At 45.4% G+C, this 16,203-nt stretch overlaps 3 protein-coding genes across 3 annotated transcripts in view; 1 reads left to right on the top strand and 2 right to left on the bottom strand.

Annotated features, from left to right (window-relative positions):
• myo15ab (myosin XVAb) overlaps positions 1-16,203 on the bottom strand; it is a gene marked incomplete at its 5' end in the record, with an annotated part of 119,504 nt that overhangs the window by 16,690 nt on the left and 86,611 nt on the right. Inside the window, 7 exons of the mRNA XM_080443960.1 lie at positions 663-737; positions 1,880-1,991; positions 2,873-3,014; positions 14,148-14,266; positions 15,032-15,144; positions 15,679-15,754; positions 15,943-16,002. Coding sequence (XP_080300086.1) covers positions 663-737; positions 1,880-1,991; positions 2,873-3,014; positions 14,148-14,266; positions 15,032-15,144; positions 15,679-15,754; positions 15,943-16,002 — 697 coding nt within the window. The remainder of the gene's footprint in view (positions 1-662; positions 738-1,879; positions 1,992-2,872; positions 3,015-14,147; positions 14,267-15,031; positions 15,145-15,678; positions 15,755-15,942; positions 16,003-16,203) is intronic.
• On the bottom strand, positions 5,132-6,859 carry LOC308106168 (DNA-(apurinic or apyrimidinic site) endonuclease 2-like; the record flags this gene model as incomplete). Its single annotated transcript, XM_080457222.1, has 1 exon — positions 5,132-6,859. The coding sequence occupies one exon, from the start codon at positions 6,857-6,859 to the stop codon at positions 5,132-5,134; it is 1,728 nt and encodes a 575-aa protein (XP_080313348.1).
• On the top strand, positions 7,449-10,943 carry LOC308106158 (plasma membrane calcium-transporting ATPase 1-like; the record flags this gene model as incomplete). The annotated part of the gene is made up of 1 exon (XM_080457213.1): positions 7,449-10,943. The coding sequence occupies one exon, from the start codon at positions 7,449-7,451 to the stop codon at positions 10,941-10,943; it is 3,495 nt and encodes a 1,164-aa protein (XP_080313339.1).

Genomic DNA, 16,203 nt, shown 5'->3' with positions numbered 1-16,203 from the left:
TGGACACAAGCCTGCCATTTGGATACATTTGGATACAAAGATGGAAACAAATTGGGCTTTGTTAGTCGCTACAAATGCACAAAAGTACTAATCTACAACAACGGGCACAGATCCTGGCACGTCTGGGTTGAGGCATCACAGCCTGGTCAACCCCGTTCAAAGGAAGGTCTGCTTCAAAGAGAAAGCTCTTCTTCTTGTTAACAAGACACTACAGAGAGAGCAATGCAATGAGTTGCACTTTGATGTAAGAATCCGGGAATAATATGACTTTGTTGTTACCGGAAAAAAATGCTTTTTCAACAGCTTGTTGATGTACTGTAGCTGATGTTATCACTGCGTCTCTGTCTGTAGTTCTGAAACGGTCAAATCCTCCCTCTCTCTGTCTGTCTGTCTGTCTGTCTGTCTGTCTGTCTGTCTGTCTGTCTGTCTGTCTGTCTGTCTGTCTGTCTGTCTGTCTGTCTGTCTGTCTGTCTGTCTGTCTGTCTGTCTGTCTGTCTGTCTGTCTGTCTGCCTGCCTGCCTGCCTGCCTGCCTGCCTGCCTGTCTGTCTGTCTGTCTGTCTGTCTGTCTGTCTGTCTCTTTCTCTCTCACTCTCTCTGTCTCCCTCCCTCCCTGTCTCTCTCCCTAATGGGAACAGGTGTTTTAAACTTTGCTACAACTCACCGAAGTCTGGCGTGTCCCTCTTCAGGTCTTCCAGGAACACCACCTTCTTCCTCACCACACAGCCATAGTTATATCCTGGAACACACAAGCGCGCACGCACACGCAAGCACACGCAAGCACACACACACACACACACACACGCGCACACGCACACGCACACGCACACGCACACGCACACGCACACGCACACACACACACACACACACACACAGAGTGAAAATAGGAACAATGTCGCATTTCAAAAACTGTTCTTTTTTAAATGCGTCGCTTCGCGCCGTGTTTTGACCTTGCAAATCTGCTACTTTTGATGCTTTCGCGTGACCGTGACGCTGTGATATGAGCAATAGGGCATTCATTTACTAAAAGAAAACGACAAAAGGTTAAAATATGGAGATAAGAGGTTTCTGCCTAACAACAACGAAATAGACCTGTTGGTTCCTGTACTGTAGACTCTGAAGAATTATTATAGTATTGTGTGTGATGTCATCAGTGTGCGCCAGTGGTGGAAGAAGTACTCAGATATTTTACTTAAGTAAAAGTAGCAATACCACAATATACAAATACTCTGTTACAAGTAAAAGGCCTGTGTTACTTAAGTAAAAGTACAAAAGTATTGGCTTCAAAATATACTTAAAGGGATATTTCACTTTCAAATAAAATAAACATTAAAAATACATATTTTTAAAAAATGAAAAAAGTTATGGCAAAATCACGGCCCCCTCACACATTAGTAGGACACTCTAATGCGTGAGGGGGCCGTGATTTTTCCATTACTTTTTTCATTTATTTTTAATATATTTTTTAAATGTTTATTTTATTTGAAAGTGAAATATCCCTTTAAGTATATAAGTATATTTACCAAAAGTAAAAGTACAAAAATGTTTGAAAATAGCAGATCTACAAGCTCACAACGCGTCGTGAGCTTGTAGATAGGCTATTTTCAAATAGCCTATGTATAAAATAGGGCTAAAGTGGTTAATGTATGTTTTATAAAGTAATACTTTATATCTGCAAAGTACTATAGTACTGAAGTTTTCAAATAATTGTAGTGGAGTAAAAGTACAATATTTCCCTCTGAGATGTAGTGGAGTAAAAGTACTGAAAATTGGAAATACTCCAGTAAAGTAAAAATACCTCAAGATTTTAATACAGTACTTGAGTAAATGTACTTAGTTACTTTACACCACTGGTGTGCGCGCACGGCGGCGACCTCTCACCTTTCTCCAAGCCGTCCATGACCTTCAGGCTGATGATGTCTCCTTTGTGGAAAGTGAGAAACGAGCGATCGTCTGTCACAAAGTGACGCTCCGCTACCACGTAGTTAGAGTCCTGCAGAAACAAATACAATGTTGTCGTTATTGATTGATTGATTTGAGTACTTAATTAGTTAATTACATTTCCCAGGGACGTGTTTCCATTGTGGTCCTATATGTACTCAATTGATCAACATAGCATGCAGTAACAAAATGTCCACAATAATACATGTCATCAACACATACAGAACACTGTTATGTATGAAGGAGGAAAAAGGAAAAACTATGGCAGTGAATGACACCTCCTTTCAATGGGAATTTACATTCACCTCCCCTTGTGGTCTCCTGATAGATGATGTTTTCAGTCCGATTTTGAAATAAACCAGTGTTACACATCCTTTAACCCATTAAGGGAACCGGGAACGCATCTGTGTCATTTTTCATATTTTTGGGCTATTAAATAATAGCAGATCTGCAAGCTCATAGCTCATAGATTTGAGCTTGTAGATCTGCTATTCAAAAAAAATCTTAGTCATTTGTGCAAATATTTGAAAACATATTTTTTAACTCAGGTCTTTGCTTCTGGGGGGGGGGCCCTGGAACAACATATTTTGATGGGGGTCGGCGGCCAAAAACATAATTTTGGGGGACCTTGCGATGCGGACCCCCCCCCATCTCAAAATATGCTGTTCCAGGGACCTCCCAGGAGCAAAGATTTGAGTTACAAATGTTCACTTCAAAAATATATATATTCAAAGATTTGCACACATTTGCAAACATTTTCAGAAATAGCAGATCTACAAGCTCATAGTGCACGCTATGAGCTTGTATATCTGCTATTTTTGAATAGCCAAAGAAATCTAAAAATGACACAGATGCGTTCCCGGTCTTAATGGGTAAAGAACCAGACGGTAGTGTGTGAAGAAGACAAAATGTGTTCAAACTGTTTGAACGTACCTTCTTGATCTCATTGATGAAGGTGTCGATGAGGTGTTTGACCTGCGGAGCCTTGGCCGAGAACAGGATGAGCTTCTCGTTGGTCAGGTTGAACTCCAGCATGTTCTCCGACGGGATGGTCACAAACAGGATGTCTGCGTAACTATGGAAACACAATATATGGGAAGCAACTATCAGGGAGAAGGCACAACAATGCATAACGTCGCTTTAGGGCAGAAACCTCTTATCTCCATATTTAAAATTGTTGATATATTAACGCCCTACTTGATCATACTACAGCGTCACACAAAAGCATCAAAACGCGTTTTGAGCTTGTAGATCTGCTACTTTTGATATTTTTTTTATTTGAATCCTGAAAAGTCACAGTTTTGGACATAATGAGGTTTCCACCGACAGAGACAATACCCCAGTGCCTTGCATGATTTCCTCCGTCATCGGTGTATGAATGTGTGTGTGAATGGGTGAATGTAATGCACAATCTATGTAAAGCGCTTTGGATAAAAGCGCTATATAAATGCACCATTTACCACATCAGAAGTGGATAAAAATTGATTTGAAAGTTCATAAATGCAGATGCCAGAGCAAGAGAAATACTTTCCAGTCATAGTTTGGGATGTTGGAATTGAAAAAGAACAAATTAATTGTGATTACAATTGTGATGCAAGTAGGGAACGAGGCAAGTTGGGAATGCATGCCCTGCGCGATTATGCGAGACCTTTACCGGAGTATTTCCAAATGTCTATACTTTTACTATATTGTAAATATTGTACTTTTACTCCACTACAATTATTTGAAAACTTTAGTTACTAGTTACTTTGCTGATATAAATTATTATATTATAAAACATACATTAACCACTTTATTTTATACCTGAGCTATTTGAAAATAGCAGATCTACTATTTTCAGACATTTTAGTACTTTTACTTTTGGTACATTAAGTACATTTTGATACCAATACTTTTGTACTTTTACTAAAAGTAAAGTAAAGTAAATTTTGCATTCCAGATTTTTACTTGTGACAGAGTACTTCTACATTGCAGTATTGATAATTTTACTTAAGTAAAACATTTTAGTACTTTTTCCACCACTGCTATAAATGCACAGAATCTCTACATGCGTGCGTGCGTGCATGTCATGCATGCTCCCTTTTATGCCCATATGAGTCTGTCCATGTCCCTTTTTATTCCCATATATGGAAAACCATGATGTCACCAGTATATGCCCATATATGGCCATATTGGTCGGATCAGCGGTTCTGCAGAACCACCTATCTGACTGACTTGACGGCGGGCACTGCACTCCCTCGGGTCCTCAGTGTAAGCAGGGCGAGTTTGAAGTCGAGCGGTCGGTCGATTCGCGAGATACGTGAAGGACAGATTCACACACACACGCACGCGCACACACACACACACACACACACACACACACACACACACACACACACACACACACACACACACACACACACACACACACACACACACACACACACACACACACACACACACACACACAGATTTGCATAATTTATAGAAGGATAGTAATGATCTGTTGACTCCATCTCAGTGTGTATTGAGTGTTGTGTCAGAGTGATTGTTATTTCGGGGCTTTAACTGTGTTCTCTCCCTCATGCCCCTCGGCACATGGAGATGGAGAGCTGAGCTGTTTACTCTTCTACCCTTCTAGCTGTTCCAAACAATGAAAAGACAGTTTGCTGCCTTTTGAGGTTTACTAGCTAACTGGGCTGAAACCCGTTGGGGACGATTGCCTGTTGTCCTCATCGTACCCATTGTCAGAGTACCCATAGTACCCATCAATCTGCCTGTGTCCCTTTTAGAGATCTCTCTAGGACCGACAAGGACTGACAGATACAGAGATCTCCATATATGGGCATAAAAGGGACACAGGTACATATATACAGAGACCTCCATATATGGGCATACAATGGACATTGATAGACAGGCAAGATACAGAGATCTCCATATATGGGCATAAAAGGGACACAAACACAATGGTACTCTAACAAAGGTACAACGTAGGTGTGAGGGCCCAGAACTTCTAGTACAGTATATGGGGTTTGCAGATTTATTGATATTTTATGGACAACGGCCGGTTCGACCGACTTTCCACTCGGCACATCGTTAACTTTGGTCCCAGAGATACGCATGCCAAGTTTGAAGTCAATCGGTCAGATGATTCTCGCGATATCCGTGTGTCCGTCCGGACAGAAACTGGTACAGTTGTTCAGAAATAAAACGTCATCGTTTCCCCTTGCCGACCCACCTGAAAAAGTTACAGCGAGCCTCAGGGTTGGAGGCGTGGCCCTGAGGACGGGCACACACAAAGAACTGCCTGCCCATGTTAGGCCCCTCCTTCTTGACGGTACGGAGGACGCACGGTTCCCCGTGAACCTTACAGGACGGCGGCGGCGGGGGCCCGCGAAGCACCGACTTCCAGAACGCCAGCGATGAACAGTTTGTGGGACCGGCGGTGGACACAGAGGTCACACACTCTGTTGTTGTCTTTTTCTCTGTTTGTTTGTCACTCTCCTTTTCTGTGCTGCTGTCGGCTGACAAACGCAGAGACGCGTCACCACAGGAACGCTCTGCGACGTCACAGGCGTCCACGCCTGTGATTGAGGGGACGTTCCGTTGAGCGGTGTGGAGGACTGTCTGGGTGTTCCGTGAAGGGGTCACTCGATGACTGACAGCTGTGTCGGTAGGCTTGGGTTTAAAGAAGGCGAGCAGGCTGCCCTGTGGCTTTGCTAGAGGTTTTGTCGTTTTGCTTTTCTTCCCCTTCGGTATGGCGGACTCCAACGTTAATGTTCTCTTCTTTCCGTTGGGGCTCCTCGCTGCTCCGAGCGGGTTCGTGTTCTCTCTCCTCCTCTCTTCAGCCTCTTGTGATACGGGCAACGGATCACTTATGGCCTCGGTTTTAGCTGCTCGTCGGCCCACCTTCGCCAGAAAGCGGGAGAGCTTCTGCTGCTTTCCCGCAAACTCTGGCAGGTGTCGAGTGCACAGGGGAGGGGTTGTGGAGCTGGGCAGAAGCGTGCAGCTGAGCTCCGCCCAGACCGGACAGTGGTCCGAACCCTCCACCTCAGGCATGATGTCTGCTGCCGAAAACCGCTCCAGGGCCAGCGAGCGGTCGGCGAATATATAGTCGATGCGGGTGCCGTAGTTGGTCTGCCGCGCTCCGGTAAGCGTGCACCAGTGTGTGAAAGAGTCGGAGCGCGTCGGGTGGAAATGACGAAATGTGTCCACAAATCTTCCACCATGGCTCGAATCTGATGAAGTCTCCCCCGACTCCTCATCCTTCACACTTATGTTGTGTTTACAGTCATCGTGTAAAAAGCCATTCAGCCATTTTCTCGCGGGGTTCTTTCCAAAATCACCAGGGTCATCGGGGTCACAGTGGTCTATCGGTCGGTGAGCTATGTTCATGTCTCCTAACACGATCACGTGGCTTCCAGACTTCAGCAAAGCTTCAGCACGACACTGAAGCAACTTGTAGAAACGCATTTTGAAATGCTTCCGCTCCGGCTTTTCGGGGTTGCCTCGTGGGCAGTACACATTGACTACCGTAACCGTTTGTGTTTGGTTTTGATACGTGGTTGTGTGCCGTGTGATGACGGCTCGCCCTTCGTTGTCCAAGAGCTGCAGCTCCTCTGTGGAGAACTCGTGATGGTCACCGTAGCAACCAACGGAACCTTCACGGTTGGTCAGCAAGCCGCTGAGACCCTCTTCAGCGGCGAAGGGCGTGGCGCCGTCCTTACAGTACGTAGCCACGCCCGAATAGCCGCTGCGTCCACGACTGAAGCTGAAATAGGAGCTGTATCCATCAACAATGGCACTTCTTTCGTCCAGTTGGTCTCTTGTCACCTTGGTCTCCTGTAAGCAGACAATATCTGCATCCAGTGAATCGAGAGCTCTTTTAATTCCTCCTTTAAACGTCCTGATGCCGTTTATGTTCCAAGTGACGATCCTCATTGTGCACCTTAATTTTATTGCATTAATTGTAGGAGCAAAAGAGCTCTGCAGGAGCTGCAAGTGGCTTTTTTCCCCCATCTATCCCAGTCCCGCTACCTGGCATCCGCATGCACCTGTCTATGGGAACTACCATCATGGCTGCTCTCTCAAAGATTGAAGCTTTTTTTCAGGAAGATGTTTCCTTCCACCATTTAGCCAAAGCGGTGTTGCTACATAGTAGGCTACCGCCGTGACAAGGCAGTGAGACAAGGGCGAACATCTCGTACAATGGCGTAAAAAAGGTCATGCAGTCTGTCTGTGCATGTTACCCCCTGTTGCCAAATGAGATGTCCAAATATGGACATTGTCCACCACATTCCTAAATATGGATGGCTACAACACGGTGACATCACAGCAAAAGGCCTAGATATGGATGTCTACATCACGGTGATGTCACAGCAAAAACTGTATTAAAAGGAACGCAGACTATATCACATACAGCTTTCCTTGAGGCTTGGCATACAGTGTTAGTAGTAGTGTTCTGATACCCTTAAGTTGATTGCTATCAACAACCTATTGACTCAAACACATTCTATGTGAAGACCTCACGATGGAGGCCAGCCATGCCGGAGAGTTTGGCTGCACACTCACAGAGCTGCGCTCGCTCATGGAGCTCCGGGGTGCCGAGGCTCTAAGCAAAGTCGAGGAAACGTATGGGGACGTTCCCGAACTCTGCAACCGGTTGAAGACATCACCTACAGATGGTCTTAGTGGGCAGCCCGCAGACATGGAGAAGAGGAAAAAAGTGTTTGGGCGGAATCTAATACCACCGAAGAAGCCAGAATCGTTTTTCCGATTAGTGTGGGAAGCACTTCAAGACGTAACTCTGATAATCCTTCAGGTGGCAGCCATAATTTCATTAGGACTTTCTTTTTACAAAGCTCCAGGTTCTAATACAGAAAATTGTGGAAAAGCAGCTGGTGGCGTGGAGGATGAAGGCGAGTCAGTGGATTGGATTGAGGGCGCTGCCATCCTCTTATCCGTCGCGGTTGTGGTGTCTGTGACCGCTCTCAGCGACTGGAAGAAAGAGAGACAGTTCCGGGGGCTCCAGAGTCGCATCGAGCGAGAGCAGAAGTTTACTGTCGTCCGTCACGGAATAGTCCTCCAGATCCCTGTTGCTGAGATCGTGGTTGGTGACATTGCACACGTTAAATACGGTGACCTCTTACCTGCCGATGGCATCCTCATCCAAGGGAACGACCTAAAGATAGACGAGAGCTCTCTCACTGGGGAGTCAGACCATGTCAAGAAAACCCAGGAAAAAGATCCCATGCTGCTGTCAGGAACCCAGGTAATGGAGGGCTCAGGAAAAATGGTGGTCACTGCCATTGGGGTCAACTCTCAGAGTGGAATCATCTTTACCTTACTCGGAGGTGCTGGTGCTGAGGGTGACGATGACAATGACGAGAAAGAGAAAAAGAAAAAAAAGAAGAACAACAAATGGGATGGATCAGTGGAATATCACAAGAAAGGCGAAGCCACCCAGGATGGTGGTGCCGTGATGACAAAGACTCTGATCAGTGATGAAGCAGAGGACAAGAAGAAAGCCAACCTGCCAAAAAAGGAGAAGTCTGTTCTCCAGGGCAAGCTGACCAAACTAGCTGTCCAGATTGGCAAAGCAGGTCTGTTCATGTCAGCCATCACTGTCATCATCCTGGTGGTGCGTTTTTTGGTGGACACCTTCTGGATCCAGGGCTTACCATGGGTGAAGGGCTGCACACCAATCTATGTCCAGCTCTTTGTCAAGTTCCTCATCATCGGTGTAACTGTCCTGGTGGTGGCCATACCAGAGGGTCTGCCTCTGGCTGTCACCATCTCCCTGGCTTACTCCGTCAGGAAAATGATGAAGGACAACAATTTGGTGCGTCACCTGGATGCATGTGAAACCATGGGCAATGCCACTGCCATCTGTTCTGACAAGACGGGCACACTCACCATGAACCGCATGGCTGTGGTACAGGTCTACATTGCAGAGGAACACCACAAGAACGTCCCTGAACCTGAGAACTTGCCAACCTCCACCTCAGATCTCCTGGCCCGGGGCATAGCGGTCAATTGCGCCTACACTTCCAAGATTATGGCTCCAGAAAAGGAAGGCGGTCTGCCGCGGCAGGTGGGTAACACGACCGAATGTGCGTTGCTGGGCTTTGTCACCAACCTAGAGCTTGACTACCAGGCCATCCGCAACGAGATCCCAGAGGAGAAGCTGTATAAGGTATACACATTTAACTCTGCACGCAAATCGATGAGCACCGTTCTGAAGAACGAAGCTGATGGCAGCTATCGCATGTTCAGCAAGGGAGCCTCAGAGATCCTGCTCAAGAAGTGCTCTACGATCCTGACTGCCAATGGGGACTCCAAGGTGTTACAGCCGCAGGACAGAGACGACATGGTGAAGAATGTGATCGAGCCCATGGCCTCCGAGGGCCTGAGAACCATCTGCATGGCGTACAGGGACTTCCCTGCCTCGGAGGGAGAGCCCGACTGGGACAATGAGAACGACATACTGACTGACCTCACCTGCATCTGTGTTGTTGGCATTGAAGACCCTGTCCGACCAGAAGTCCCAGACGCCATCAAGAAGTGCCAGTCGGCCGGCATCACGGTCAGGATGGTCACGGGGGACAACATCAATACAGCCCGAGCCATCGCCATCAAATGTGGCATCCTGCAGGTTGGTGATGACTTCTTGTGTCTGGAGGGTAACGACTTCAACCGGAGGATACGTAACAAAAAAGGAGAGATTGAACAGCACCGCATAGACAATATCTGGCCCAAGCTACGAGTACTAGCACGTTCCTCTCCTACGGACAAGCACACTTTAGTCAAAGGGATCATCGACAGCACAGTGTTGGAACAGCGGCAGGTGGTGGCAGTAACAGGTGATGGTACAAACGATGCACCTGCCTTGAAGAAAGCTGATGTTGGGTTTGCCATGGGCTTGGCTGGCACTGATGTGGCAAAAGAGGCCTCTGACATCATCCTGACCGATGACAACTTCAACAGTATCGTCAAGGCCGTCATGTGGGGGCGGAACGTCTATGACAGCATCTCCAAGTTCCTTCAGTTTCAGCTCACTGTGAATGTGGTTGCTGTCATCGTAGCCTTCGTCGGAGCCTGCGTCATACAGGACTCTCCACTAAAAGCGACCCAGATGTTGTGGGTCAACATGATCATGGATACATGCGGGTCCATGGCCCTGGCCACTGAACCCCCTACGGAGGCCCTGCTGCTGAGGAAGCCCTACGGTCGCAACAAGCCCCTCATCTCCCGCAGAATGATGAAGAACATCCTGGGACATGCGGTCTACCAGCTCGTTGTCATCTTCACACTGCTCTTCGCCGGCGACAAGCTCTTTGGCATCAAAAGCGGGAGGGACGCGCCTCTCCACGCCCCGCCCACGCAGCACTACACCATTGTCTTCAACACCTTCGTGTGGATGCAGCTCTTCAACGAGATCAACGCCCGCAAGATCAAAGGCGAGAGAAACGTCTTTGCGGGAATCTTCAACAACTTGATGTTCTGCTCCATCCTCCTTGGCCAGGTGGTCATCCAGGTGGTCATCGTGCAGTGGGGAGGGAAATGGTTCAGCTGTGTGGGCTTGTCTATCACTCAGTGGCTGTGGTGCACGCTCCTGGGCTTCGGAAGTCTGCTGTGGGGCCAGGTGCTCACTTCCATCCCCACCGGTTGTCTGAAGTTCCTCAAGACGGCAGGCCACGGCACCAAGAAGGAGGAGATCCCCGATGAGGAACTGGAGGATATGGACGACATGCAGGAGATCGACCACTCCGAGCGAGAGCTCCGCCACGGTCAGATCCTCTGGTTCAGAGGTCTAGGTCGCATCCGGACCCAGATCCGGGTGGTGAACGCATTCCGTACCTATGAGAGGACGGGGAAACGTGAGCGACGGACCTCCATCCATAGCTTCATGACCAACCCGGACTTCCGGATAGAAGACTCAGAGCCTCACTCAGATGACATCGACACTGATGACGACGACCCCGACACCATGGGGGGCGTCAGCAGTGACAGGGCTACAAAGTGAGTGTAAATTGAAATGAAAGACAGGTAACCCAGTATGAGTAGGCCTATAAGCAGAGTATTCAAATTTTGTCAGACCACAGAATAATGTTAATAAACCACCTAGCCAAATTAGAATGATTAAAAAACAATTGTAAACGCATTGCCTGCCAAGGACGTTTTAAAACGTCCTTTCAAATCCAACACTTGCCTGCCACGGACGTTTTAAAAATGTCTTTTCAGTGATTACAGTACAGGGCACTCTTCACCCACCTATGAATGATCCTTCGACTGAGAGAAGAACCGGATCCCAAAAAAAGTTTAAATTTAGAAAAACACGTGTAGCTCGGATTTCTTCTCAGACTACGTTTTTGGTGAAAACTAGCCATATTCAACTGCAACAGAACGGACGATCGCGGTTACACCATTTTTGTTCCAGTGGAAAGCAGAGAGGCTTGTGTTTCCATGGAGACATTGTTTGTTTACATCCGGGTTGAAAAAAAGATTGGTGCCTCATCTAAAAGACACAAAATAAGGTAAAACGCTGACAGTGATGAATTAATTAATTAATATAATACCTGGCAGTGAATGTGTTAAGTATATCAAAATTGGTTAAATTAAAGTTAATGTAAAATGATGAAAAATAAAATAATTAGTGCACAAAAGAAATCTGGTGCTAATTAGTCCTGTGGTTTGTGAGATTGTCTCTGACACACAGACAAAAACAGACCCTCTTATGTCTGCTCCTGCAGAGTATTTTTCTTCATCTTTGCCAATAAGACTCACATTCACCATCATATATGTACACCTGATGTACTGGAAAAACACTAAAGGATTGGATAAATTACATTACTCTAAGAATAAAAGCAGAGGCACACTCACACAAAAAAATATCTAATCATGTAGATATCTCGGGAGCCCCATAGGGATCTCATACTTCATGTGGCCAACCTGTGACGTCAGTGTGTGTGTGTGTGTGTGTGTGTGTGTGTGGGTGTGCATCTCAAGAACCGCCCGCCCAACTGTGTGAAGCCAGCGGTTCTCCATATATAGGGATTTGAGGATTTATAGGTATTTGTGACATCATAGAATAGCCTGGACTCCATATTTGGTCATGGCTGACACGGAACTACATATATGGACATAAAAGGAACGCAGGCAGACAGACAGATACAGAGATTCCCCATTCATGGGAAAAAGGGACACAGACAGTCACACGGGTACAACGGGTAGTCTAACAACAGTGATAATGGGTACAACGGGTATTGCATAACCGGCCGAAGACAGAGTACAGCAACTTGTAATGGGCCAAGATACTCAAGTGACCAGTGTCTACAGGCAGTGTTGCCGGATTCTGTGAGAGAAACAAGCAACCAGGTCTAGGAAAACCAGCCCAAAAGAATCGACTATGGGCCACATGAGCACTTTAACATATACATCAGCTATTTGAAAGCTCACAACGCGTCGCGATGCGACGCGTTGTGAGCTTGTAGATGGCTATTTTCAAATAAAATATTGCGGGGAAATTATAATAAGCAGATCTGGCAACCCTAGCTGTCTACAGGTACTGTCAAACTACTGCAAAAGACTGAGAAACGCCCACCGACACTCCACTGATCTCATTCCCCCCAGATTCGGCACAAAACATGGGAATGAATTCATTCTACTATTATGCCACCAAAATATGGAACACAAACATGTTTTTCTGTAAATATACTTTTACTGCTCCTAGTATTGATGATCTTTTGTATAGTATTGTATGTCTTTATATGTCTTGATGAATTGAATACATAGGACCACAATGGAAACAATAGCCTGGAAACCACTAGACGAATCTGCCATTGCAAAAAAAGCCCTCGGAAGATTTCTTTAATAATTTAATTTAATATCTACGCAGTGATATTAGTCTGGCCATGTTATCCTTTTACAATTATTGTATAACTGTATCTCTGTATTCAATTAAATCAATCAATCAACGTGTTCCCAACGGGCATCGGCCTATTAAGTGGAAATGCGCTGATCGGTCCAGCGGTTTGTGAGATTAGCTCCGGACACAGAGACAGACAGACAGACAGACAGAGTCCTTAATCTAGATCAGATAACTGTAACTCAGAGAGCTCTCAGATAGCCATAAAAGCTCTCTGAGAGCCATAAAACAAACAAACAAAAAAGCACATTAAATAGAGAACAGCGTACATACTAGGCATGTATCGATTTATCGTAAATCGATCAAAATCAATTCAAACTGGTGGCAATTTAAATCGATTTAATAAAAAATATATCACGATGCAAAAAGCAGAGAAAAAAAGAAAATACAGGATCCTTTTAAGAGAATTGATAAGCTTTCAGTAATTTGCTACTACTGTATTGAAAAGAGGATAAGAGAAAACACAGTACAGTAAAAAAAAAAAAAAAAAAAGAGAAGAAAATACTTTTGTATTTAAAAAAATCTTGAAAAATCTTATTGTGAACCTAGCATCGTCATTCGAATCGTATCGTGAGTTGAGTGAATCGTTACATGCCTAGCAGCTCTGGTCCATAGCGTTAGAAGGAGTTCTCCTTAACGCTATGGTACTTTCGATTCTTTCCCCTCGCACCGCGGTAGCGCAGCCTCTCGTCTTTAGTAAAAATAAAAAATACACTTGTGCTACTCACCAAAACAAAGACGGTTTTATGGAGTTGAAAGCCTACTCTACTAAGTGGGAACACTCTGACCCCCCCACCTCATGTCTAAAATACACTTTTTTACCAGAAAAGAAAATATTTCACCGGAAGGAAGAATCTGGTCTATAGGAAAATTCCATTGACCAGATCTGTAGAGGGCGCAGTGGAGCAAAAAACGTTTTTTCTTCCGGTGAAATATTTTCTTTTCTGGCCAAAAAGTGTATTTTAGACGTGAGGTGGGGGACTGTTCCCACGTAGGAGTGTTCCCACGTAGTAGAGTAGGCTTTCAACTCCATAAAACCGTCTTTATTTTGGTGAGTAGCACAAGCGTATTTTTTACTACAGACGAGAGGCTGCGCTACCGCGGTGCGAGGGGAAAGAATCGAAAGTACCATAGTGTTAAGGAGAACTCCTTCTAACGCTATGGACCAGAGCTACATGCCTAGTACATACTGTACGTATATGAACAGAAAACAGTGTTCATAGGTACAGTATAGAACACAGAACAGTGTACATACGCATAAAACAGAGAACGGTGTACATATGTATAAAACAGTGTACATACGTATAAGCCCGCAGCACTCTGAAGTAGTCTGAGGCGGCGGCGCTGCTCTTTACTGTCTTCAGCAGCTTGATGCCACTGTGAGACACGGACAGGACCTGGACACCTGTTCCCACACTGCCCTGCGCGCACGCACGCGCGCGCGCACACACACACACACACACACACACACACACACACACACACACACACACACACACACACACACACACACACACACACACACACACACACACACACACACACACACACACACACACACACACACGTATTACTATACAGTACTTGTAATATTACTTAACGTTTTAGGACAGTGATTTTATGAATGCCATTCTTACAATTCTATTTTGTTGTTGCCTTTCGTGACATTAAAGGAGTGGTTCACCCCAAAAAAAGTACTTGTTTTCTATCAATTACACACCCCATGAAGCCCTTGAATTCATGGAGATTTCTTAGTTTGTGTCGCGTTCCTGAGCCAATAATCTGATGACCAGATCATCAGTCAATACGAGACTCAGTAGGAGACTCTTTGAGTCTCTACTCCTACAGGAGACTCCACCTGTCATCAAATTATTGGCTTAGGAATGCAACAAAAAAAAAAAAAATCTCCATGAATTCAAGGCTTCATGGGGTGTGTAATTGATAGACAATAAGTACTTTTTTGGGTGAACTACTCCTTTAAAGCTTGATCAACAAGCTCACAACGTGTCACAAAAGACTCGCAAATGTAACACGCTGTGAGCTTGTAGATCAGCTACTTTTTTCAGTGGACAACAACAAGTATAAATCATCCTTAACCTTAACCCTATACCCCCAGACCTGAATATTTCTCACTCTCACAAGTAACGTGTGTTTTGCAAAGAGGGACAGCTGTGAACAATGCTCACCGAGGCAGGAAACAGACGAGAGAAGTAGATCTCCCAGGTCTCTCTGGCCGCGGTGACGATGATCTTCTTCACCTCCTCCACCGGCTCTGTGTTCTGTTCAACTCCGTGCTTAGCTAACACACGCACACACACACACACACACACACACACACACACACGCACACACATGCACACCATAGACCGTAAAACAATATGGACAACGTTACGCCATTGCTTTCTACAGACCGTAATAGAAGCCTATTTTTTGAAAGAATCGCCATCTTTCTATATCCGGTCCAAAATGCAACCGGAAGTTGATGCTATTGGTTGCAACCGCAGTCTTCACTCGGTATAACCAGTAGAAAGCCTAGAAACGCCCCTTGACGCGCGCACACGCACACACACGTACGTCATACCATGTTTAACCCAGACCTGAGGCCGATTAATTGCACAAATTTTCACAATTTTACAAAAATAGCAATCTACAAGCTCATAGCGCGGCACTCGGTGCCGCGCTATGAGCTTGTATATCTGCTATTTTTGAATAGCCTAAAGAAATCTAAAAGTGACACAGATGCGTTCCAGGTCTCAAAGGGTTAAATGTCGTGCTTAGACATGAGGTGAAGACGCCTCTTGAAACGTACGTGTACAAAGATCTTTTGACCTACCGAACAAAGTCTTCATCTTCTGCCTTTCATCCTGGGTGATGCGAACACATGCCGCCGATAGAGTGTCGTTCACTATCTGGAGGAGAGGAGATGATGAGACATTACTGTTTCCGTGACCCAGTGTAGCCTTGCAGTACAATAAGAATACATTAAACCATCTAGAAAGCGAATGAAAGATAAGTGATGAATACATGTAGGTGTATCCATCCATCCACCTTTATCCATTCATATCATATTCCTTTTTTTACCCCCTTAATAATGTACCTGTTTGAAAATGAGGTCAAGCACCAGAGGATGGTTGAAACTGTCTTTTGGATAAAACACCTGGAAGAAGAAGATACAGTCACTTTACTGTATAGCGTGACGATCGTGTGTGTGTGTGTGTGTGTGTGTGTGTGTGTTAGGGCATTAACAGAATAATCGACTATTCGAATATTCGACTATCAAACCACTATTCGACCACTGTACATCAAAGCCGATTATTCGGGGAAACAACAACAACAATCAACCAAAATGGTTGATTGT

The sequence above is a fragment of the Gymnoscopelus braueri genome, assembly GCF_963280865.1.
Source record: "Gymnoscopelus braueri genome assembly, chromosome: 2".
In the NCBI taxonomy this organism is placed as follows: Eukaryota; Metazoa; Chordata; class Actinopteri; order Myctophiformes; family Myctophidae; genus Gymnoscopelus; species Gymnoscopelus braueri.
The sequence above is the reverse complement of the archived record's forward strand: the minus strand, read 5'-3'. Positions and strand labels throughout refer to the sequence as shown.